This window comes from Ixodes scapularis, unplaced genomic scaffold (assembly GCF_016920785.2).
Source record: "Ixodes scapularis isolate PalLabHiFi unplaced genomic scaffold, ASM1692078v2 PGA_scaffold3__209_contigs__length_174095766, whole genome shotgun sequence".
Classification (NCBI taxonomy): domain Eukaryota; kingdom Metazoa; phylum Arthropoda; class Arachnida; order Ixodida; family Ixodidae; genus Ixodes; species Ixodes scapularis.
In genome coordinates, this window is record NW_024609868.1 from 85,993,096 (window position 1) to 86,012,120 (window position 19,025).

Below are 19,025 nucleotides of genomic sequence, written 5' to 3' on the forward strand. Positions count from 1 at the left end.
GACTTCCGTCAACTCTTTCCTTTCCCAGTCCAGTTTCGAGCAGCTGCGTTTGTTGACTTTATTAAAAAGATGTGACTTTGTACCAAAATATTGAATGGGTAGTCTTCTGACACCATAATAAATCACCTGGCAAGAAATAAAAAAAATTTTTTTGTGAGTGTCAGTCTCTTTAAGCGGCTTTCCAGTTTATGGGAATCTCCCATTAATATTACTTTCACGAAGCCTTCTCCGTCTAGAGACACTTCAACTCGCACGGAGGTAAACCACAAAACAAATTCGACCTTAAAGCTAAGGCTATCAAAAAGCACGAAATCTTCACACATCTGATAATTTCTGGTTTTACAAAAATTCCATGCACCCAGCTTTGTGGCGGGTTTGCTGCGACTTTAAAAAAATATCATCGCATCTCCGCTGATTGACAAAATGGGAACTCCGGATCATCGGTCATTCTTTATTTTACCCACTTTCAGTTTCTGAGTACAACCTGGACTTGGAAAAAAAAAAAAGGATTTGGCGGTTTATTTTTAGAATATCTTAGTGAACACCAAAGTTTCCGATAATTGCCCCAATCGCATATTGGTTTCGTTTTGATTACGGTTTCCAAAAACATTCCACCCTTCGAGGGTGTGACTCCACCTTGAATAAGAACATCACCACACACAGACGGCCACTTTAACATCCGCTAAACTACCAGTTTTATTTTGTACCTGAACTACACAGCTCCAATTCGAGTGTGCATCCTCTACAAGATTACAGGGTCAACAAGGAAGATAAAATATCTCGCAGATAATAAAAACACGCTGTCATTGATCTCAACAAGAAAAGAAGGTGTAAACATGCTGCGACTAGATTGGGTTTCCCTCAAATGGTTGTAATCATTGTAACATTGAACAAAAGAAAAGCAAAAAAAAAAAAAAAAAAGGTATGACGATAATACGCAAACTTGCAAGCAGTTGTACCACCAAGATGCTCAAACAAGCAGCATCGGCACCTTCGGCATTCTGTGATGCATGTGGCATATCCTTCAGTGTCACTTAAAATGCCCTAAAATGGCTCATCACTGCAATGAACCAAACAAAAATCGAAAAGGAAAACACCTGCCATGCCTTGTCAGGGTAGTGCAGCATTTCCGACAGTTTCCTTACACAACGAATCTTAGTGCAACGCGTTGAATGGAAAAAACACAACCATGCTCAAATGTTGGACATAAACATAATGAAAAAGCAAAAAAAAACACAACTTAAAAAAAAAAAACTCGCGGATAATAGCAGCATAAATGAAGAATATAACAGGAACTCCTGTCATTGTAAACTTGGGGTCCAATGAAATAAGGCTGCCTAAAAAGAAAGAATTAATTTGTGGTGCACAGAAACAAATCAAACAAACAAGCAAAATGTACTGCTGCATACAAATATGACACATGCTTGTCGTGCCTGCATACGCTAGAAATAGCTGCTTCGCATCACTGAACTCCAGGGAAAACAAAAATAAATTCTGTCTCCATTACTCGAATTCCAAGCAAGGCCTTTGAACATTCCACATTTTTGTCGATCAAAACATAGCACCCTCTTTTTACCAACATATATGCTAACACAATTAGCAAAGGAGCTATGCTCAAAAAGCAACACTCTGGCATGACACAACAGTGAAAGCAAAAATGGCTTCAGTCTAACATCAAGACACTGGAAACGCTAGCCATGGCATCCGTTATAACTAGTCACTGCAGTTTTCTTTATATCTGGACAGGTCAACAAGGCTATAAATGCCATGATACTTTGAGGAATAGACTATGCTATGAGAAAACCTGTAGGAATTCATTTCACTGTGCACAGACGACATAGAGTAATCAAGCTCTTTGCAATGGTAAAAATGTGACTTGGTAACAACAAATAAGGCTTTGCAAATGACCATGCCTTCCAGAAACCTGCTACAGAACTTAGGATCCCCTAAGCCTATAATACTGTTGTCATAATAAAAGAATGGGATATTAAATCTTAAAATAAGTTCTTTTTTATATAGTACCTTTTGCAAAATAATTTCTTGCAATGTACAAATAAACATTGAATTACACGTAAACATTGTAAATGCTCACATTCTTGAGCATATGATTTGTAGCCAATGTTTTCAACGGTTGATGTTGTCATCATGCATTTTCAGAACCAGAATTGAGTACTATATCCTTAACTAACCTATCAAAGCAATCTTAGTAAAATACTATGATCCTACTGAGAACATTGATAGTCACTTCTACAAAAGACTGAGTAGAAATTAAAGAAACATAAGTGCAGTGCAAACATTTCTGGTGCAATATTGTGTACGTCGGCCACAAAGGCAGTCACTGAAAATCCTGCAAGTATTCTGAGAGGCAGTCAATCAAAGGCACTCCTACAGCAACGGATACTTTGCAGACCTCGGTAAGAATTGCTGCACAATCTTTGTACTGACAAGCTTTTAAAATTCTCGAGCTTGGCACATGTTCGGACTGAAAAACAATATGACTCCTCGATAACTGCAATTGTAGCAACAGCAAACACAAAGACTGCTCTTGAAAAGAATGCTACCTGCACTATAAATGCTCCAGCAAATATGTTTAGAATTGATTGCAATGTAAGCCAGTTATAAGCAATAACACAATATGAAATGAAAGCATCTGAATAGAGCTCCATGCTTGGCATCCTAAGCTTCATCTCTTTGCGATGTTAAGAGTTCCGAAATTTGAAATAATACATATCAAAGGGGTTGTGTAAAATACCCTCCACAGATTGTAAGTTTTCACCTCACTATAATACATTTTAGCATGCAATACATGAGAAACCTCCAAGTGGATGATGAAGCTCTATTCACACCAGCAAAATGATTTTAAAGAATACTCATTCATTTTTATAAGGCACCTAGCTTTATGTGCTACTAAAATGAACGAACTTATTAAAGAGTCATTCACTGTCTCCCAGCTGGCCTTTCTTCAGACATTCACACGTGCCTCAAGAAAATGCACTTGCATATGAAAATAGCACATCCACATCTTTTTGCGAAGAAAATTTTACTACAAGTCTGGATGACCTTTTACAAGCTAAGGTAGGTGGATGGTAACATTCTACTGGACATTCACTTACTCTAGCCTTAGCCTGAAGCCACTTTGCTATTGAGACAGAAGAGTGCTTAAGCTATGCCTAGGGGCTAGCTGTTATGTTTGCAACAGTTTGTAGGGAGAAAGAGCAGACATTTCAGCTTATGTCAATGCTGCTGGGGAAAAAAGGTACAAAAATTTATAACAGAGGCAATATTTGACTCATCAGCAAGGTGTTTATAATGCCTGTGTCTATGAGAATGAACGGCCCAGAATCGCTAACTTGTCTAGTGGTATGACATTAAAATTCACTTAGCAAGTGTGAAGGATCAAGCAGCCAAAATGCTGTGAAAACTACCACTGCTAAGAGTAGGATCCTGAATGGCCAGTAAGCTAAGCTTATAAAAATAATTCATATTGCATTCACAAAAATTAACAGCAACAAAAAAAAAAAAAAAGATGGTAAGTTAAATTTTTAAAGGCATTGCAGGGATGGGATGAATGTGAAGTGATCTAAAAACAAACTTCAGTAGAAGAGTGCAGTAACGTTGAAAAAGCAAAATGAACCCCAGAGCATGCATACAGTATTCTGAAAAAAGCAAGTGACCAGAACATTGCACATTCCCTCCAGTTGGGGCACTTAACTTACAATATTGTAGACAAAAAAGACCGGGAAGCAGCAGTAGGAAGAAAAAAGGGTAAAAAAACAGAATTTATGCTGCAATAAACTCCAGGATAAGCATTTTAAAATAAAACAAAAATAATTATGATAAAACAAATTTAAATGCAGTCCTGGCTGTAGTGTCGCCCCCCAAAACTCGTTTTCTGTGGCATCCCGAATTATTTGGCATGCCACAATTCTCTCGTCCAGCATCATCGGGTTATCCACTAATGCCGCAACAGCTTGCGAGGTTTGTACAATTATCCCCCTCAATGCACACACAAGTCTTCGACAGTCGCAAAACAGAACACATGACTGCTTTGAAAATACATAACCCATTTGACTCACAGAGTCAGACACACGCACACACACACACCCAAAGTGGGTAGCCGTGTTAGAAGAGTAATGTTGTTAAGAACACAAGTGTAACAACAATAGAATATAAACTGCCATGTTATAACATAATATACAGAGAAATCATACTAGTACAACATTAAATATTAAAGCTGCAATTCCTTTTTGTCGTTTTAGTTGTACCTATGAGCCACCTCGAATCGCAGTCCTCAACGACATAAAAAAGAGGTGCATTTGTTTCCTCCAGTGACTTTTCGGAAGAACCCGTGTTTCCAGAAATGTTAAGGGGCTTCTTTGAAACGCAAGCTGGCTGAGTGACTTTGAAATCCTAATGCTTGCACAACGGTAGTAAACAATAACTAAAAGGAAAAACGAATGAACAAGCACGGAACGTGGCTCTTTCTTTGCTGGATTGTGCACAAATTATGCGAGTGAAACACACCACCTGGCTCTTCTAGCTTGGCAAGGCGGACATATATATCCCTTCTGCACAGAACAGAATCATTTTCCAGCATTGACATATGTCCCCGAATGTCGTGGTTTTAGCCACAGCGTCTTGGAACTGCGCGCCACGTTTCTTTTGCAGACGGACGATTGAGGTGATGAAGCAGTGTGACATAGCATTGTCGATTCACTGAAACAGAACAGAAGAAAGGGTTTATGTCTTACACAAATGAAAAAAGAAACCTGTGAACCTAAGAAATACTACATATGGTCACATGTATTACAATTTCCTTAACAATTTTGTTTTAGGATATTTTAACTTTTTAACAGAAATTCCCGGTAGCGCTTTCTGCCTGGCAGAAACCCCCTTTCCAATGCCCTTCCTTCCATTCCTGCTCACACCCCTTCCTCGTCTTCACCCAAAAGAGTGGGTCTGGATGGGAGCCTGCAGAAAGGAGAGGTTTCCTCCTTTCAGCTTGTTTGTCAGCCTTTAAACTCCTTCAGCCTAAAAGGACATCTTTCTGAATGAAAAATTAGCTGCTTTTCAGAGGTCAGCACACACTGACACCACATTCGAGCTGGCTGGGTGGCAGCATGTAAATACTAAGTGCAGCCTAAAACCAGATGACAGATTATGGACTTGTCTAAGCAGGTTACTTTACTTTGTTTTAACTTACAATAGACTACAACAGGTGTCACAAGCCATGTTAGTCAACTCCATTGTGTTGTCTGCATGGCACAGACAAGCACAACAAGAGGGTTACATGACACACACCGAGCTGTGGACAGGCTCCGGAGTTTCGAAGTATCCGTTGTGATCCGTCGTAAGGGGAAACGGAGCACAAGCACAAAGTGAAGTGACACACTGCTTAGGCTGACACCTTTATAGATGCCCCTAGAAGCCATATTTCTGATGTTTTATTGGCCAAACTATTCCAGCAAAAAACGATGCATTGCTGAAAAAAATTATTTGAGCCACATTGGTCACTGCTGAGGAGCCAACTTAGTGAAGCATGTGTTGTTTAGGATAATGAAGTCCTTAATTAATTAGCTGCACATAATTACCTCTATGACTAGTAAAGATAAAATTATCCTTCCAATCAGAAACCTACTGCTAAGTGTTATCAAAAACTACTCAATCACTAAATTTTAAAGACTTGGAGCACTTAGAAAGATTGGTAGTGCACAGAAGTTACCACTTGTGCTACAGGCACAAGGCAGGCAGAGCTAAGATAGTGATGATAAGAAACGGAAAAAGTGCTTGGGTGCATCGAAGTTGAATTATTTTTTGGACCCACAAAAACTTGCAGGGGTCACCAGTGTAGTGACGTGAGTCGGTTCTCTACTAATATATATAACTTATTTAAACTGATTTACATTCCTAAATTTAGAGTATTTATTGTAGAGGGTCGCCACAAACTAAGCATTAGCTCAAGATCTTTCTAAAACAGCTGATCTATACCCGTTTTCACCTCAAGAAAAAGCAAGTTTTGTGAATTGTTCATATGCAGCGTGAAGTAGTTTTTACAAGATTTGGTTGGTGGAGGAAAAAGCAATGCTTTTGGCATTTGGAACGTGTACGTCTTGATAAGATAACATACATCTAATCTAAATTGCACCTACATATATCTTAATTATCGTCATGAAGGGGGAAATTCGTAAGGCTCAGTGAGGAGCTGGTTTTTTTTACTACAATTTTGAGGTGAAAACGGGTATAGTGGTTTTTGATGGTGCCCACCAAGTTCCTCTTTGAAGCTACCTATTTGTTTCCACTAACCCTGGTGTAAGATATTTACACAAATGTAGACACCGAGCGCGTCGCAGCTGCCAGACAAAGTCCTCCCCCTCGCCTTGGTTGCAAGCGGCGCCGCCAGATGACTTTCCGGTATGCGGCTAGTGGCAGTCTGTCGCGAGCCCAGTTTCCCATGCATCTCTATAGGAGACTCGCCTGTATTTAACATTGTTTTTTGGGTGCCCCATGTCATGCAGAACTTAGTACTTGCGCTATGCGTGTTGCTTAGACACTGACTTGTCACTACCCTAGTTTTGTCCCTCAACAGCGGCGATAACAGTCTTATAAACACGTTTTTTTGAGGCGGACAGATCTCTGGCACAGAGCTCAAGCGACCGTCCTTCAAGATAAGAGCAGACGCACCGAACAGAAAGAGCGTGCGCCCAAGTGCCATAAACACAACTTTTTTATTTTTATATTTTTCTCAGTTGCGTTGCTTGGACGGCAGAGACGCTGATGGCTAAGGCTATTCGGGCACCCCCAATGGAACTTTATCTAGTTCATCATGTGCAGCATTCGCCGTGTTGTGTGCCCTCACCTATAGAATATCTTATACTATGCCACTAGGAAGACAATTATGAAAATCTAATTTAAAACTTAATTATCCTAAATTCCATGTATTTCTAAATAAATAGGCCCCCTTGACAATGACAGACGCAGTACTTATCTCATTTATGTGCGATGCGTAACTTTCAGCAAACATTTTGGCTGATGTTCAGTGCAACCGCCAGTATACTTGCATAGTATAGTAAGGCATGTGAAGTTTACAATTTCCAGTACTATCCTTCCCCCGAAACGAAAACATAACACGAAACATTAAAATTTCATTCAATCGACGATGCCTCTTCCTGGTTATACAGTGAAACCCGTTTATAATGAACAGCAGGAAACGCTACGATCAGTTCGATATAGCAAGTAGTTCGATATAGCAAAACCCAGCTACGATTTCCCGACGATTAAATATCGATCTTTAAATCGCTGCAGCCACCCAGATCCAGCGGTGAAGCCCTCAACGTTCAGGAGGGATGCAAAATCTCTAGCCTTGCTTTGCAACATCGGTCCGGAGACCGGCAGGTTCCGCGCACAAATGTCCAAAAACCATTGGTATAGTGCTTTTTCCACCTTGTCGTACGCCAGCTTGCGGATGCGCCTGCTGTCCGCGTTCGGCCGTTCACGGGCCTTGTCTCGAATGGCAGACTTGTTTTTAAGAATTGTACTCAGCGTACTTCTGGGGATCTTGTAGGCGGCGGCAACGTCTGATTTCTTTTCGCCGTGCTCCACACGACTGATGATGTCGACCTTGTCAGAAAGTGGCAGAGCCTGCCGCTGCTTCGTCGTCATTTCGCTCGCGAACTAGCTGGCCCGCATAGTGAACAGAAAGTGCAATGGGGACAAGAAAGACGTCAACAAACGACGACTAAATTAACGAGAAGAAAGGAGGGAGGGAGAGAGAGAGAGAGAGAGCTTTGCCTGTGGTGGACGCTTTTAACGGCATGTGACAATGATATGGAATCTGAAATGCGATATGCTTATTGCTTCTTGGGGCATGGCGTGTCAAGCCCCAAGTGAACGCGCAAGGTGAGGAGGGTCAAACTAGAGTGCCTTCAAGTTCTCTTCGGCGGGACATGAAGGCCCCCTAGGTCAAACTGAAGTGACTTTAGGTGAAACAGGGTGCAAAGGGAGAGGAGGCGAAAACGTCTCTTTTTTTCTTATCTCTTCGCTTCCACCTTGTAACAACCCGCTAGAAAGATTTTTTTTGGCTTATCTTCTTTTTTAAATTGCTTTTCTTCGTAAGCAACCGCTTTGCACTTAAAAGATTTTTTTTTTTTTTTCTGTGCCCCTTTGGAATCGCTTTTCTTCACTTATTTTTGTTTGCAGCTCGAGCTTTTGGAATTTTGTTTTCCTACACTTTTTCGGGCAAAGGCATTGGCTGAGAGACGGTTGTTTGCGCGTTTTTGGAAGCCTTCCCAGGGGAAAAAAAGTTTGATATAGCCAATATGTTGTTCGTTATAAAAAGTACTTTTTACATACATTTTGATTTAAATTTTTCGTGAGTTCGATGTGGGTTCGTTCTAAACGGGTTTCACTGTACAGGGTGTCCAGCAAATTATTATTTTGAAATTCCCTGACTTTTCCAGGTTTTCCCTGACAATTTCAGGTGAAATTCCCTGACCATTGTAGAGGAAGTTAAATATATAAGACCATTACAACACAAGGCATTTTTTTATTAAATAAAGCACAATATTATTCAGCACAAATTAGGGTATCCGACTAGATTGTCTAATATTGTACTAAGTTTATGCAAACAAAATCTGCTCTTGCTACTTAAGAATGTCAGTTATTCCACAAAAATTGTCCAAGCACACATCTTACTTCTTAAAGGAGCCGATTTTTTCTTGCAGGAGACTGGCCTCCAGTAGTGATTTGCGGAGCAGCCTTCGCTTCTGTTCTTCAAGTTCTTTCACAAGAGCGGCCACTCTTTTCTTGTTTTTCTGAACATCTGACTCCTCCCAACTTTCTTCCTTCTTTTTCTGCTATTTCTCTTGAAAGACGCTGTAGGAATTGCGAACCATCCGCACTATCTTGTCAGTAATTTCAACCTTGTCCACGCCGCCTGCTTCCAGTACAGCATCGTGTACTACTTGCAGCGCTATGAGCGTTTCTTCTTTCAAGTTTTCAACAATGCACTCTTTGTTGACTGAGAAGCCTCTTTCTACAGCAGCATTGCAGTGAGACAAGCATAGAATGATCTTGATGAAAGACAACAGCTCTTTGTGATCATGGGAGCAGAGATCTAGCCACAGAACGTACAGCCTCTCTTCTTTCCTGTCAAAATCTTTCAGTTTCTTCTAAGCAAGGCCCAATGAACAGATCTGTACATAGGAACGATGGACCCGTTCTGCTTGTAGACCAGTTAGCCACTGGCCTTCTGAAAGTACTTCAAGTGCGAGGGTCAGTCGTTTGCGGTCAGCCTCCGGAGACAATACGAATGCTGGATCCAAGCAGCTGGCACACCTAGTTAGTTTATACTTTAACGGTGACCTCTCCATCACTTTTCGGGAGCACACCTTATTGAAGGAAACATAGCCTTTCTTGAATTTGAGAAAGGTGAGCTGTGGTAGCTTGGGCACTTTGCGAAGCTCGTTCTTTGTGGCAAACCCAACGTCAAAGGCGGCTACAGCTATACAGTTCTCGGGTTTTTGCTACTGAAGGTTGATTTGGGACACGCCCCAAATCAACCTTCAGTAGCTTAAAGGGCGTTTCCGCAGCATTCAGGATTTCCTTCTCAAGAATTCTTGCAAGCAGCGATCGTAGAACGTCATGCAGTGTCGTCGAAAGAAAGGGAACCGCTGGCTTGTCGGTCTGAAATTGTGCCAAAAACGGCTCCAGTTCTTCAGCAATCGACAGCATGAAAGCTAGTTTTGCCGGCAACAGCTGATCACCGAGTGCGTTCACAACGGCGCTGTACCTGGAGCATGTCAGTCGCTTGTTTGCCTTTGTTGAGCACTCTACGAACTTTGCAAGTTCGGGAGAACTTGTAATGCCCTGGTGATGACCTTGCCGTTTTTGAGCCACCTTACTGCACAGAACTTAAGAGGAAATAGTGTATTCCCGGTGAAGTTGGCATAATCAGCACAATGAGCAGGCACATATTTCAAGAGGTTCTAGCTGCTGCGAAGAAATGCTTCTACCTCCCAACCAGTTGCAGCATGGCCTGCCTTGTATGCACCATTGATTACGTGCAGTCCACAACTTCCAATGTCCAGAATATTGTGGCTCTCGTCCGATTCCTTCAGTTCTTCCTTCAGCGACTTTAGAAACTTAGGGCCATTTATAAAAACTTGTAGTATCTTCGCTTGCTTGATCGGTTCTGTGGCCTCCGTGAATGCTGATGCCAGGTCCTCCGCACAGGTGTGGTCCAGGAAGCACGAAGTGAGGTACTGCGTCTTCACAGTGCCACTGGTAGTGTCCCAATATCGGACAAGCACATCCATCTGTTGCTTCTGAGTCACTTTGTTGAGCGACACGTCAAACGAAACGACTACAAATGCACACTGGCGAGGATTGTTAGCAACTTATTCCGAAAGTAGGGCGCAATACTATGGCAGATGGTATATCCTACCTTGGTCTTCCCTAAAGTAAGTTTTGCAGCGACTTCACACGCGGGAAACATGATAGGGAAGAGTGAGGCCGATGCTGCTGTAGAACGAAGGGATCCGTGAATCGCTACCGAGTTTAAGTACCAAATTATCTCAGCCTTTGTCACAGCGCTCTTCAGTAGAAAGCCGCTCATCGACGTCTTCACACTTATTGAGGTGACTGCAGGCTCCTCCAGGGCACATGTGCGGTCTCCGCCACATCCGGTCGAAACGTTCGTTGCTGCCGTAAAAAATGACAGAAGTCCAGATTGGAAACGGCTTGACTGCGACTTCAAAGCAGCAAGGTGCTTTTTGCTCGATGCACGACTGGAAATTGCCGTGTTTACCATGTTGCTCAAAGAAAACGTTTTGCGGCACACTGAGCACTGAGCACTGTGAGGATCACTTTGCATGAACTTAATCCAACTTGCATATTCCGATATATTTGGATTCGTCCAGTCCGGATTAAACAAGCACTTTCTTGCCACCGACATCGTCAACGAAGAGGCCACTTCCGGAAAAACGATGGAAACATGACGCTCAACGACACATGTCAATAACCGAATGTATGGCTGCATCCGACAGTATCAGATATTTTCGGATTGGATTGGATTGCGGTCTGTGGCTTTCCCATTTGTTACTAAGTCTAGTGGCTTTAACTGAATATAGCCTAGTGTCATGCCCTTAATCCAATCCAATCCAACGCATGGCTTGGACTGAATTTGTCGGCTGTTCCCTTTGCATCGGGTAGCACACACTACATTCGGTCAGCAGAGCCTGCGTTCCGCTCTAAGCAGAATTTATTGCCTATTTTTCTGTCCCCAAGTCGTCGAGCCTTTGCTCAGAAAACTTGATAGCCTTTTTGGCTCATTTTCCCTGACTGGGCTCGCTTTTTAACAATATCCCTGACAATTCCTTGATTTTTCCCGATACTTAAAATTTTCCCTAACAATTCCAGGATTTCCCGGTCGCTAGACACCCTGTTATACCTACTACAATGTCCAGGTCGAAAATCAGCTTGCGTCATGCGGAGTGAATTTGAGAATCAATATTTTAGTATGGCAACGCAACCAGTGGAAGACATCTTTTGGGTGCAACTTCCAGACATACGTACTAGCATCCCATTGCTGCAAGCAGCTTGAAGCTACGGGTTCCTCTGCAGACGCCTTCCATACTCCATTTCGTGTTGGGGTTGAGTGCAACCGACACTACGAGACATGAGCCAATCCAGAGTGCGAAGCATTTCACGTGACATCATGGTCGGGCGGAGCGACGCCGGCAACACGAAGCCAAGTGGCACGCACGGAAAGCCGGATTAGCTAATGCGACTCGTAACGTCCATTGCGGCACGCCCTAAAGGGAAACGGAGTACGGTCAGTGCGTGCCAAGAAGGGAGGGGGCAAAGGAGGGCTCCTCACCAGGGACGCTCATATCCGTTCGACGTAGTTGCCGGGGAAAGTGCCGAAGAGGCCCGACCGGAGGGAGGTGCCAAGGTACCAGCCATCGTCGCACTTCTCCATCACAAACACCGTGTCACCCTCAAACAGCTCCAGCTCGTCGTCGTTCTGGGGCTTGTACGTGTACAACACTCGATACCTGCACAACGACGGAGGTTCATAAAATACCGAGCGTGCACTCGTGTCGCAATGAGTGCCCACACTCTACTTTCTGAAGCATTTGGAACATAAGTGAAGGACGTACCGAGTGCCTTGTCTCAAGAATGGCTGATTAGTCGTTGAACGAGTAAGTTTATTGTCAAAGTTAATATACAGAAAATTTACGCTGCAACTGGTACTCAAACAAATTTTTGGTCCCCCTTGAGTTCGAACTAATGAGATTCGAGTGTTTTTGCCAAAAATTACCCAAATGGCTAGTGTGTCCCGCATGTTGTTGTTTTTATAGTGAACAGTATTGGTGGTATGCCACAGAAAACCCACGTATGTACTTATCCAAGTCTTAACTTTTAGTTAATACAGCTTGGGTCAGCAATAAAAATGTTCATCGGTTCGCTTGGCATTAGAAGTCAAGGAAACGGAATCAAGTTGAAGACATGCCACCATAGTTGGAGCGTAATGCATTACGTAACTTGTAGATGATACCAACAATGGGCAAGGTTTATTGAGAAAAACTTAAAAAGTGTTCATGCTTGATTCTGTATGTAAACACATAGCTTTTTTAGACAAACACTACAACACTCAAACACCAAAAAGCACTAATGACATGGTGATTACTTATTGATATGTAAAGCTGAACACCAGCCAAAAGTTTAAAATCTGGAGCACTGGCCTATGCTTTTTACTGGGTTCAATTTCATACATTCTTACAGGGTATTATGAGACATCTCTCATGAACACTAGGGAAAGGAGAATTTCCCAATAGTCCTAAGAGATAAATTTATTAACCAACTGATCATTCCTTCATATATATATTAAGAGACATCATGTGACACTGCATAACAGAGGAGAAAAAAGCAAAGAGAATACTAGGCATCAATAATAGTCTTGTAAGGTCAGAACTAGTCTAGAGCACAAGTCCTCCGACCAATGAAGTTCTCAATGCCCTAACATATTTTGCCAGGTACTGTGCTCACCTTAAGCGGGAATAGGACCTAGGAATTCCAAATTTTGAGAAAAAAATGTTTTTTTTAGAAATGTTATTTCATGTTTATTAACTTCCAAAGAATCGTTTCAGAAACTTTAATTTAGAAACATGCAAGATTTATTGCACAAAAAATTATTTCTGGCATGCCGGCAGCCTTTTGAGTCAGCGGGAAGCAAATTTTTACAGTTTTAATTAGGGCTACTCCCCACCTCATTGGAAGCACCATTTAGCCTGCATTTAGCTTGTAGAAGCTTCCCAAGTTTAAAGGTATCAATGGCCAGGAGAACTCCATACATACAAACAGAAAAAAAATGTGGAAAATGTGGTATGAGGAATCTTGTTGATTGAGACCGCAACGGGGCTTGTGATTAGTCCTGCCGGTGACGTGATATTGTGTCTTCAGCAGCGCCTTTTGACAGTATCTTCCACTTCCGATCATACTGCTAATTTGCCGCTCTTCTTTAGTATCACTTGCCTCAGTTCTTAGCAGTTTATATGCCAAGGAATGCCTGCTACCAAAGTTATAGCTTGCCCACAAATGATGCAAGCTGCTAGCCGCTGCCAGGGGAACAACAAAGTCTCAGAGAGGAAAGTGCTACCTATGCTCCAGGTGAACTTTGTGTGCCTCGGACTCGTAAGAAATAGAAAGCCCTAAAGTTGAAACTTTAAATGCATTGTTCTCAGTTTCACTTTTTGGCAGGAAATGTTGTACTATGGAGGAAATACTATATCATTTGATGTTTTGAAAATGTAAAGCCTTAATTAAGGCGTGTCCAGGACTGAGATTACCAGATGAACAAGTTAAGGCACTCATTATCTGAGATAAGAAAAAAAAAGAAAAACATAAAACGAAAACAGAAACAGAAAAAACTCCCTTTTTTTATGAAAATCATAAAAATACTCGCGCGAAAGACAAAGGACAAGGGAGGACAGGACAGGACAAGCGCTTGTCCCGTCCTGTTTTTCCTAGTCCTTGGTCTTTCGCGCTAATACTTTTTACGATGTTCAACCAACTAGGTCACCAACTTATTTTGTTACAATTTTTTTATAATGAAAATTGAAGATTTTAAGACACTAATTTGTGAAAATATCTTGTTCATCTTGGGTGGCATTGTTTTTCTCTAGAATTGAATTTTTTATAATTCATTTTTATCTTAAGTTGCACTATGGGTATTCCACTGCATATCAAACTACAAATTTTGTAAGTTACAATTACTCTTGTTAATATATTTCCTAATTACCGTAATACACTGCGGAAGTGCCCTCTTCATTCAAGCGCCCACTACTAACATTTTCCAAACTGGGGAATTCTGCAACTTGTACGTTAAGCGCCTGATTTGACCACACAAGCGTCCACATCTAGAATAACCCAGTTATCAGTGAAAACGGGGTGGCTGCTCTCCTGGTATTTTATGGTAAGTCACTTTTTGCTGGAGCTTAATAAGTAGCATGGTGTAGAATTGGCCTATGAAACAAACTTTAGATGCCATCATTCTTAATTGAAATCTATTCACCCTGAAGATTCTTATAAGTTTGAGTGAAGGGTTTAGGACATATCCCCACTTGGATACTGAATCAAAAATTAAAATACTATACCTCCCACATTCAGAAAAGAGTTAACCCTATCAACTCAATCTCCTAATGACGATCGGCGTATTTTGAATGGATGGCTATATTTTCGGTTCCAAAGGCCTGAAAATCTGCTAAACACGCCAGCAAACATTGCTGAAACAGTACCCCAAATACGAGGCAAAATGTATTGTTTTTTCGCGAAAATTTTTGAATTTACAATTTGCCTTGTTTTTCAAACTGAAAGTCTCTACTGGCAATCAGAGAAAAGTGACACCAGCAGCAGGCAGGAGTTCACTCTTTGGACTGTAGGATTTGTTCCCAACTGATTCCAAGCAATTTCATGGTGTCAAATGAATGCTTTCAAAGCTCGTTCCAGCACCCATGCAGCAGCGCAAAACAAATTTTCTGCATCATCCATCTATTATACCATATTTACTCGACTAATAGCCGCACTGTTTATGAAGAAAACCTGAGGGTTCGCTTTTCTGCGGTGCATGGAGATTGCCAATCACTGCGATCCACAGCATGATTCCAGCTGTTTATAGGACAGAGATAACGTCTTCGTGCAAAGATATTATCTGTGAAGATTGCATTAGTATGGAGAATCATGTTCTTGATCTGGTTATTCGCTATGTTATTTATGTGCAACGCAATGATTGGCTGTATATGTGTTCTGTGGGAAAGTAGACGCAAGGGTCTTGTTCATAAATAGTGCGGCTGTTACTCGAGTAAATACAGTAGACAGCTTGCTCGACTGGCAAGCCTGCCAATGGCATCGTGGCACTGAAAAGCGCAGGTTTATTTAAATCTTGGTGTTGGCATCATTTTCATTTGCCGATTTCACAATAACTATTCTGAATTTTGCGATACTAAATAGCGCAAAACGGAAAGGGTAAAGGCCGGGGATTCTGAAGATGCAGTTAGTTGGGGTGGGTGAAAAAATTGCCGAAGTACCCCGGGCTCTTAAACAGATTTTATGCTGTATGACTTTCATCACTTCAATATGAATTGGGATCTCACACAGAATCAGTAACATCATAAACAAACAAAACAAGAGCAACACTGAATGAGAACTCACGAGATGGGCTCATTGTGTGCATCCACATGCAGGCTGCTGGTGGTCGGCTGCTTGAGACGGGTCTGCAGCGACTCCTGCTGGAAAACAGAAGGGCAACAACTGCCAGTTAGAAGCAAGCTAGCAGGCAGAACAGAGTATAATATGCATTAAGAAGACACTTAAGCTAAGGTTTAGTTTTATAGCTGCAGCAAACAGCATAAATTCTAAGTTCTACTCTATATATATGAACAATCTTTTGCTTGACTGATTAAATGTTAAGGTGAACCAATCATATCGGTAGCACAACTGTATGAAGAAGCGTGTGTGGTATACACCGGTCTCTTGTAGCTGTGTGTGTCGAGTTAGAGTAAGACACCACGTCCTTCTCTCAGCACTTTGGCAAAACTGGTGATTTTGGTCATTATCTTTAGCACGCTCTCTATCCGGAGAAAATACCATACCGTATTTACTCGCAGAATGAACGCACTTTTTTTTTTTCCCGAAAAATCAATGCAAAGTTGGGGGGGGGGGGGGGGGGTTCATTACGCGAAGTAAAATTTTTGCATCTGTATTTACTGGCATAATGAACTGACCTTTTATCCTGAAAAATCTAAGTAACTTCTTATCTCTTTGCGCGCGGCGCCCGACCTCCTAACCAAACTAAGCTGTGCAAAAAAAAAAAAAAAACTCCTGTTTTTTTTTAGTTCCTTGGGGTTTTTTTTTTTTTTTTTTTTTTTTTTTGCTGCTTTTCCCAATCTGTTTTGTTTGCTTAGGTGTTGCTTAGGCGAGGGCTCTCCGCTTATCTCCTAGCGCGCGGCGCGCGACGCACGACCCCCGTAACCAAACTGCGCCGTGCAAAAAAAAAAAAAAAAAAAGCTCTTCTTTTTTTTTTTTCTTAGTTTCGTGTTTTTTCTTTTTTTTTTCTTTTTGCCTCCTTTCGCAAGCTGTTTCGTTTGCTCAGAGGGCTTCTCCGCTCCTCTTTTACTCCTTGCGCGCGGCGCGCGAACCCCCAACCAAACTGCGCTGTGCAAAAGGTGTTTTTTTTTTCCTTTTTTTTTTTTTCTTTTTGCCGCCTTTCGCAAGCTGTTTCGTTCGCTTAGAGCGCTTCTCCGCTTCTCATTCTTACGTCATTGCGCGCGGCGGCGCGCAAACCCAAAATCCAAACTGCGCTGTGTAAAAATAAAAAAAAATAAAAAAAAAAACTTTTCTCCATGTTTTTTTTTTTTTTTCTTGCTTTTGTTGGATTTTCGTGAATATTTTTAGCGCCTTTTGCAAGGCGTTTTGTTCGCCCACGCTGCCCATGCATTCGCGACCTCGCTGCACCAGGATAGAAAAGTGCATCAATAGTGACAATGGGCCAGTTGGTACATGACTACTTTTTCACAAAATGCGCGGCAAGACAAGGACAGAGTAAGTGACACAGCACGAAGCGCTTCGTGTTGTGTCACTTACTCTGTCCTTGTCTTGCGGCGCATTTTGTGAAAATGTAGAAAAGTGCGTTCATTTCGCGCGCGTGGGGGGAGGGGGTCAAAATTTTAACGCCCAAGTTGGGGGTGCGTTTATTACGCGAGTGAAAAAAAAAATCGAAATTTTGAGAGCCGACTTGGGGGGTGCGTTTATTACGCGAGTGCGTTCATTGTGCGAGTAAATACGGTACTGCCTAAACATTCTGGAGAAACTTTTGGCAGTATGCTGAAAACTTTAGATGGTGAGAAAACACCATTATTGTAGAAGTACTTAAACATTGTCTTCTGTGTGCCTTTGAAAGAAAACAAAATGCATCGAGCCTACAAACTTTTAATCTACAAACCAAAGAAATTTTAGCTATTGTGTCATAATGAGAAAGTACTGTCTGACCATTTATGTGTGCAATCAGACAAATTTATGTCCGAACTCTCACTCTCTACTCATTCCCAGCCTGACAGGGGTGAGAACTGAGACTAATCCTCTGCTTGAGCCCCAACAACCTAGAGATTGGCTGTAGTACTTTATTACTTACACATGTAAGTCAGGCACACACGAAAAGCCTCAATGCAACTCACCGGATAGGCATACGTTGGCGATGTCCTCTGAAGAGAGCCGCCGTTCACCAGCGGACTGCTGTGAAATGAGCAGACGGAGAAGATTTGAAGCAGGCTGGCACTAACGCTCCGAATAAATCATTGCCAAACTTCAATCTATCAGGTTCACTCGGTGAGCCTAACTCAAGATCGTTTGTGTAGACTAAAGATAAACAGAGCTTAAGGTTGGAGTAAGAAACTCAACATGATATGATTAGGGAATGCAACGTCACCCTTGCTAACCCCCTTCTTTTCTGGCTTCCCACAACATCAACATGAACACCACATGGCAATATAGCATATGTCGAAGCTGTTTGTCAGAGCGACAGCTACTATACTCTCCAGATAGCCGCCTTGCCAATAGCCTCTAAATCTCTGACCAATGAGAGCAGTCTCATATCGACAGCACTGCTTCCGCACACAGATTATACATAGGGTCCCTCGTTTTCGGGTTTTAGTTTTGCCCACTACTATTTTAATGTTCGTCCTCAAAAACCATCGGAGCAAGATAAAACTTAGTCCAAGTTTTATCTTGCTCCGATGGCTGTCCCCATTGTCCTCTGTGTGTCCTCGTTCCTTGCTCTTTTGTGCACCCCTAGTTTAGGGGTTCAAACCTCCCCAGGTCTTCAATGGGTTTTGCCCATTTTGCTGTTAAAGCCATCCAACTTAACCCTGCTTTTTTTTTTTTGCGTGCTTTTCTGTTTAGGGTTGTAGTCCAAAACAATTCAAAGAAAACTAAAAAATAATTTTTAATAGAGTGATGTCCAAATTTTTAAAAACATTCCTCTTATTTCGGAAATTATGTTATAAATGTAAAAATAAAAAATAAAAACTGAAAACGAAGGACGCTAATTATACAAAATGGTCAAAAAATATTTCCTACTTTTTTCCCCTATAACCCTTAAATTATCTGCCCTTCCCTGTGGCACAGGCAGCAACTGCATACAATTTAATAAATATGTTCCCTAATCAGTTTCATACTGTACGTTATGCCACATTATTGAATGGCAGGAGGTCATGAAATAAGATAGAAAATGTCAACTGGCAGAAATGATTTTTAAAAAATAAAAATATAGATATACAAAGCACACCTGGTTGTAGCAGAAAGGTTCACAAGAATAATACTCACTACACCGGGCTTGCAGGAGGCTTGGGAGATATGGTTGTTGCAACTGTACAAGACAAACCAGCTATGTAAGATTAAGAGGCAACTTTTGAACCATGGCAAAATAAATCTCAGAATAACACTGATACATGTTGCATATGGAACAAACGACA

General features: G+C 41.7%; 1 protein-coding gene and 1 pseudogene across 1 annotated transcript in view; both read right to left on the bottom strand.

Annotated features, from left to right (window-relative positions):
- Nucleotides 1-666: 666 nt before the first annotated feature.
- LOC115310225 (sorbin and SH3 domain-containing protein 1) overlaps nt 667-19,025 on the bottom strand; it is a 242,712-nt gene continuing 224,353 nt past the window's right edge. The window contains exons 23-27 of the mRNA XM_042292521.1: nt 18,877-18,919; nt 17,730-17,787; nt 15,709-15,785; nt 11,876-12,053; nt 667-4,716 (exon numbers count right to left, since the gene is read on the bottom strand). Of these exons, the coding sequence (XP_042148455.1) occupies nt 11,885-12,053; nt 15,709-15,785; nt 17,730-17,787; nt 18,877-18,919 (347 nt within the window). The 3' untranslated portion in view covers nt 667-4,716; nt 11,876-11,884. The remainder of the gene's footprint in view (nt 4,717-11,875; nt 12,054-15,708; nt 15,786-17,729; nt 17,788-18,876; nt 18,920-19,025) is intronic.
- Nucleotides 8,853-10,807, bottom strand: LOC115310227 (annotated as a pseudogene).